The following is a 7,174-nucleotide window of genomic DNA, read 5'->3' as shown; positions in this document are numbered from 1 at the left end:
ATGAACCTAGAGCTTTTTGATAATTTTCTAGCAGCTGTGAGAAGAATAGATTCATTTTCTGTAGTTCACACTGACTTTGAGATTACAGTCCCACTCCCTTGGTTCAAGGACAACGTAGGGACCCTCAGTACTCCCACATATGTAATTTCTGGGCCTGTCTTCCATTTTCCTGAGTTTTATATACCCCTAGAATTAAAACTTTTGTGTATCGAGTGATTTTAAACTGTCCTTCAGGATAAAATTGGGTTTAGAGCTCAGACATTTTGTGGCCATAAATTTTTATCAAAAAGTGAACCAAAAGTTCTCCATTGTAATCACTTCTATACTCTTCTTTCTTTCTTTTATATATTTCCAGCATTTTGTATTATTTCACGAGGGTTGTAGAAATCAGGAAACCAGCCCATCCCTTACGAGCCCTGAACATGTTTCAATTTTTTTGCCTGATTTTAAATAGAAGGTCTTCTTAAGAGAAGCTACTGTTCCTAGTTTTAGAGCTCCTAAGTTGACTACTTTGTCTTTTCTAGTCTTTGGCTCTTGATTTACATTGGTTGGTTTCACAACCCGCTGCCCATGCAGTTTGCTTTCACATTCAATGCTGGCTTTCCATAGACCCTCCAGGCCCAGTCTGGCTGCTCAGGTTCTATAAATGGGGACTTTGCAGCAGGCTTAGATCTTGATCAGGCAGAAGGAGGAAGGAAGCTGGTGTTACAAGCTCATTTCCTCATGTCCCTGTTGCTCTGGGTCTCTGGTAAGAAATGAAAAGTACCTCAATCCCTTTAGAGAAGTATCTTTACAGAGCTGAAAAATGACTTTAGGGCATAGTAGTAAATGATCGGTCAATTATGTTTGAAGTGTATGCCACTAAAATGCACATTTAAAATGGCATATTTTAATGTGTATATGAAATGCTATGTGTATACATATGTGCATGGTAATTGTCTTCTCTGATCGCAAGTGCCAGTGTGGACATCGTGATAACACAGTCTCCTGTGTCTTTGACTGTGTCTCTAGGAGAAATGATCACCATCAGTGCAAGCCCAGCCAGAGTGTTGGCAGCACCTTAGCCTGCTATCAGCAGAAACTAGCGTAGGCTCCTAGGCTGAATATCTCCTTTGCACATTTACCAGGCATCCAAGATTCCTGACTGCTTTAGTGGCAGTGGGCCTGGGACAGTCTTCACTCTCGCAATCAGCAGCTTCCAGGGTGAGGATGTGGTAGATTATTGCTGTTTGCAACATTATGCCTACGCTCTCACAGTGTTTCAGCCTTGAACACAAGCTCTTCCCCAGGGCTAGAGGCCTTTGAGTCTTCACTGCACCAGCGGGTTCCTTCCCACACACTCCTGAACATGCACAGTTCCTCTATCTGGCCCAGAAGCCTCATCTCCTAGAGATGCAGTTTTCTCTCCAGAGGGACCCTCCTATTCAGATAGGTCTACATTTTGAAGGGAGATATGAAATAGATGCTGCGAGCCACATAGGCCTGTGCACTTGTTCCAGTTAGAGACCATTTTGGTTTGATTTTCCTTCTATACTAGATTGCACAGTAACTCTGGATCATCCTTGTGTGCCTTTCATTTCAGGTTTAAGAGGACAGATCCTGCTCAGTAGCTGCCAGAATCTCTGCTGTCTCCCAGGAGAGAAAGTCTCTGTTAGCTGCAGGGCCAGAGTCTTGTCTACACTGACTGGAAACACTACTTACTTTGTCATCAGCATCATCCAGAGCAGGGACCCACAGGCCTCATTTACCATACTTCCTCTACCCGTGTTGTTGTGATGCTGAGCAGGTTTCAGTAGCACTTGCAGACTAATACAGACTAGAAAGAAAGTCCTGGTGACCTACTTCTGAGAAATCAGCCAGTGAAAACCCTATGGATCAGAACCATCAGATAATATTGTGCATTGAATTTTCATGAGTCAGGGACTCACAAAATGGCAAGGAAAAACGAGAAAGAAATATGGTTCCCTTTGGTCACTAAATTAAACTTGGGCCCCTAAGGGATTAATGTAAAGAGGAATTGACAAATAATGAAAAAAGAAATGGGAAAACTATCACGTTTCTAGAGTGATAGAGTTAATGAGTTAGAGTCTGGCCTTTGAAAGACTGAGTGACACTGAAAGACATGGACAGAGGAGAACAGGGCAGTAAAGTGGGAGCTTAGAGCAGGAAAACACCCTCACTGATGTTGACCCGGAAGACTTGGAGGGAAAATGTAAGAGAGGAATACTCCCTTCTGTGAGGGAGATTTTAAATATGAAGGGCCCAAGTTTAATATTGGGTTAGATCCAGAGTTATGAGGCATAACAGAAGAGAAAGGAAAAAGTCCAGGAAAACAAGGAAATAAAATGGGAATATTTGAGAGTCAAGAATGCACAGGGAAGAGAAACCTGATCCTTCAGGGCGTAAAGCACACGGGACACTACCCCAAATCAGTCATGTGATCTATCCGTGTAAAACATGCAGGTTCCTGTGATATGAAAACTCCTGACAAAGTCTACAAGAGATTTTTAGTGGATTTTTTTTCTTTAGTTTACCACAAAATGGGGTCCAGAAGAAGCCACGTCCCTTAATTTTCTCCTGGAACCTACAAATACTCCAAGGAATTAGTCCGGAGATGCAGGCTTTGGGACAGAGAGAGGAAGCGTGCATGTTCAGGGCTAAGCAGAAAGGAAGCAGCTGGTGCAGTGAAGACTCACTGGCCTGTAACCCTCGGGAGGAGGTTTTTGTTCGAGGCTGAAGCACCATGGGTGGAGTATTATAACCTTGTTGACAGTAATAAACTGCAGCGTCTTCAGCCTGGAAGTTGCTGATGGTGTGAGTGAAGTCTGTCCCAGACCCACTGCCACTGAACCGGTCAGGGACCCCAGATGCCCTGGTCGATGCATAGTAGATGAGCCGCTTAGGAGCCTGTCCTGATTTCTGCTGGTACCAGGCTAATAAGTCTTTCTTGCTGAAGCTGGAATAAAGACTCTGGCTGGCCTTGCAGTTGATGGTGACCGTTCCTCCTTGAGATGCAGCCAGGGAGGCTGGAGACTGGGTCATTATGATGTCCCCACTGGCACCTGTAATCAGAGTGGACAATTACCATGCATACATATATACACACACTTTTTCATACACACATTAAAATATCCCCCCGAATACCAGAACATTTAGTGATATTAGGTTTGAGCACACAATTGGTTCCATTTGGAAATAACCATCATTTCCCACTATATCTTAAAATCATTTCTCAGCTCTACAAAGATTCTACTCTACAGCGATTGAAGCACTTTTAATTTCTCACCAGAGGCCCAGAGCAACAGGGACATGAGGAACAGGGTCTGTGGCACCATCTTGTTGCCCTTGCCTGCCTGATGCAGATCAGCTCACATTGCATAGGCCCTGTTTATAATATCTGAGCAGCCAGCCTGGGTGTGGAGGGGCCTATGCAAATCAATCAGTGAATTGAAAGCAGATTACACGGACCACGGTTTGTGAAACAGTTTGTGAAACTATCTAATGTACATCAAGAGCCAAATATATTACGGAAAGTATAATTTTATCACTAGAAAATACACAGAAGTGTACTTAGAAGCTCTAATATCAACTTAAAACCTCTCGCAGTCCAGTGGATTCCAACTCAGGACAACCCCATGTGTTACACAGTAGAGCTGCTCCATAAGGGTTTTCTTGCCTGTATTCTTCATAGAAGCAGACTGACAGGCTTTTCTTCCAGGGTACCACTGGGTGTGTTCAAACTGCAACCTTTAGGTTAGTAGCCCATCACAACTGCTTGAAAAACCCCTGACCTCATAAATAGCTTTAATTATAACCTAAAAACAGTCTTAAATGGGTTCAGGTTCCATAACTGATGGACTAGTTTCCTCAAATCAACAGTTTTGGGAAATGATAAAAAATGCTGGAAAAAAATATTAAAGGAAAGGGAAGAAGAGGGGAAATTTTTGCCTCAAAGTTTGATAAAAATTTAAAGCTAGAAAATGTCTGAGCTCTAAGGACACTTGTATGCTGAAGGATATCTAAAAGACACTGCAAGCATTTGAGATTGGATTCCAGACCTATGCAAGGCCCAGAGAAATAGAAGACAGGCCCAGAATTCACCTGTTTGGAAAGTCCTCAGGGATCCTATATTGAGCTAGGCCTTACCAGGGCTCAGATCAGAAAGAAAGCGTGAACCAAAGAGAAAGTGGAACCTATCATGTCCACAATGGCCAAGATCTAAGAAGAGGGCTCTAGATTCTTTGTGGAAATGGACAGGAAAAAACAAACAGGATTTCCTTTTAAAGTTGTGATTGAATACCAATTCTTCAAGAAGTTTCATTCCAGGTATGCACAGCCTCGGTGTGCCTGGAGCAGCTGAATCTTCAAGGTGAGACTCCATCTCTCTTACTCTGGATATGTTATCAGGAGGGGCCAGTCCCTGGAGAAGGACATTATGCTTCTTAGAGTAGAGGGTCAGCAAAAAAGAGAAAGAGCCTGAAAGAAATGGATTGACACAGTGGCTGCAGCATAGGGCTCAAACCCAGCGAAGGTTGTGAGGATGGCTCAGGGCCACAGAGTGTTTTGTTCTCTTGTGTATAAGGTCACTATACTGATTTGGGGGCACATAACAACAGTAACAACAACAATAACATGATATAAATACAAATGTGATGCAATGAAAATAACCGAAGGAATTCTGTTCATACTTCAGATTTGGGCATTACATGAGTTTATTTAAAGAAATAAATAACAATCTTGACATTGTATGCAAGGTATAGAACACTGAAAAGGAGACACTTCAGATCTGAAAAAGAACCAACTGAATTTCCAGAAATTAGAAATAGAATTACCAAAATTTTAAAACTCAGTAGGAGATTTCCACTTGTAGGCTAAATGGAATATCAAGGATAAGATTTACCCTCAAGCATGGAAAAAAAAAATAATAATAATTAATTAAAATTTTATTTAATGGTTAACTCCCTCAATCCTAGTCAACCAACAATGGCCTCAAAAACAATAATAATAATAGTAAATCTCCTGACAATCTACTTGTGAAAAATCACTCTTTGAAAACCATATCAATCACAGTTCTACGCAGGCACACGTGGGGTCACCATAAGTCAGAATCAACTCAGTGGTGAACTCCTTTTAATCTTACAGAACTAGATTGCCAGGCCTTTCTTCCAAAGCCCCATTGTCGGATTTCAACTGCTAACCTTTTGGTTAGTAGTCTAACATAAAACATTTGCTCCACATCACTAGTTAAATCTTAGTTTTGGGCAGAAAATCCAAGATGATATGTGGCCATTACTGCCATATTCAAAAAAGCAAGTCAGAAGAGAGCACCCTACAAGATTTTCTACCACAACCCTGTGCTCTCAGACTTCACCATCATGCTCCCTGGCTCTTGGCATAAATGCCCCCTTGCCAAACCCCACCGTGGGCTCGGCCTTGCTTATCTGAGCCTCATAAAGGAAGCCTTTTCTGAGGAATGGAACCTGAGCAACATCACACAAGAGAGAAGCTTCAGGGTGGTGACACCATCCAAATCCTCAGGCTCCTGCTCTACTCTGTTCCAGGTGAGAAGGTATTTGCAAACCTGGAAATGGAGTTTTCTCTGCAGAGTAATCCTTCCATGAAGACCTACAATTTTAAAAAGAGATATGAAATAAATGCTACAGCAACACAGGCCTGTCCACCTACTGCAGTTACACTATTTTGGCTGGAGTGTTTCTTCTATCCCTGATTGCACAGCATCTCTGCATCATCCCCATGTGCACGCAGTGCCCTGTTGGGTGGTCTGTGGTAAGGTAGTCATCAGGCTGGGTCACAATGCAAAATCATTAAGGAACGTTGTGTTCTGAGTATGTGGCTGGGACTGAGAACCAACAAGTGTCCTCGCAGTCACCCAACTGACCACCTAGGCAGTCAGGACAGCCCTTCTTCTGCAATGTCCCTCCAACACCTTTTATTGGCTGGAATTTTGTTGAGGCTATTGGTCTGTAATTCTCTTTTTTTGTGGTTCCTGTGTCTGGCTTTGGTATCAGCTTATGCTGGCTTCCTGTAATGAGTTCGAGAGTATTCCTTCCTTTTTTACACTCTGAAATACCTTTAGTAGCACCGGTGTTAACTCTTCTCTGAATGTTTGGTAAAATTCTCCAGGAAAGCCTTCTGGGCCAGGGAGTTTTGTTTTTGGGGGGAGGGGTGGGGGGAGTTTTTTTTTTTTATTATTACCTCTTTAATTTCTTCTTTTATTATGGGTTTACTTATTTTTTTCTACCCATGTTTAGTGTTAGTTTAGATAAGCAGTGTGTTTCTAGAAAATTGTCCATTTCCACTAGGTTTTCAAATTTATTGGAATACAATTTGTCGTAGTTTATTCTGTTATGATCCTTTTTATTTCAGTTGGGTCTGTTGTGATATTGCCTGCCTCATTCAGGCTATTTGCTTCCCCTCCTGGCAGTGGGTTTGGTTTTTGGTTCCTGTTTTTCTTTTGTCAGTTTGGCCAATGATTTGTCCATTTTGCTGATCTTTTTTTCCAAAAAAAAAAAGCTTTTGGTCTTGTTGAAACTTTCAATTGTTCTTCTATTTCATTTATTTCTGCTCTAATCTTTATTTCCTTTCTTCTGGTGCCCAAGAGCTCCTTTTTCTGCTGTCTATTTTTCCAAGTTGTATGGTTAATGTTTTGATTTTGGCCCTTTCTTCTTTTACAATGTGTTCATTTATTACTATAAATTGACCTCTAAGAACTGCTTTTGCTGTGTCCCAAAAGCTCTGGTAAGATGTCTTTTCATTCTCATTTGAAACTATGAATTTCTTTATTTTCTTCTTGATTTCTTCTATAACCCAGTAACTTCTTTTTTTTTTTAATAGTACTTTAGATGACTTTTTACTGTTCAAACTAGTTTCTCATAAAACAGTACACATATTGTTTTATGACATTGGTTAACAACCCCACAACATGTCAACACTGTCCCTTCTGAAACTTAGGGTCCCTATCACCAGCTTTCTTGTTCCATTCTGCCTTCTAGTCCTTGCCCCTGGGCTGGTGTGCCCCTTTACTCTTGTTTTGTTTTATGGGCCTGTCCAATCTTTGGCTGAAGGGTGAACCTCAGGAATGACTTCATTACTGAGCTGAAAGCGTATCCAGGGGCACAGACTCAGGGTTTCTCCAGACTCTGTAAGGCCAGCA

At 41.7% G+C, this 7,174-nt stretch overlaps 1 gene segment (V, D, J or C); it reads right to left on the bottom strand.

The window, feature by feature from the left end:
* Nucleotides 1-2,157: 2,157 nt before the first annotated feature.
* LOC126060233 (immunoglobulin kappa variable 4-1-like) lies at nucleotides 2,158-3,350 on the bottom strand. The segment is given in 3 exon segments: nucleotides 2,158-2,198; nucleotides 2,589-3,062; nucleotides 3,287-3,350. Coding segments are annotated over 3 exon segments (564 nt in total).
* Nucleotides 3,351-7,174: the final 3,824 nt, after the last annotated feature.

The sequence above is a fragment of the Elephas maximus genome, chromosome 17, assembly GCF_024166365.1.
Source record: "Elephas maximus indicus isolate mEleMax1 chromosome 17, mEleMax1 primary haplotype, whole genome shotgun sequence".
NCBI classification, from domain to species: Eukaryota; Metazoa; Chordata; class Mammalia; order Proboscidea; family Elephantidae; genus Elephas; species Elephas maximus.
The sequence above is the reverse complement of the archived record's forward strand: the minus strand, read 5'-3'. Positions and strand labels throughout refer to the sequence as shown.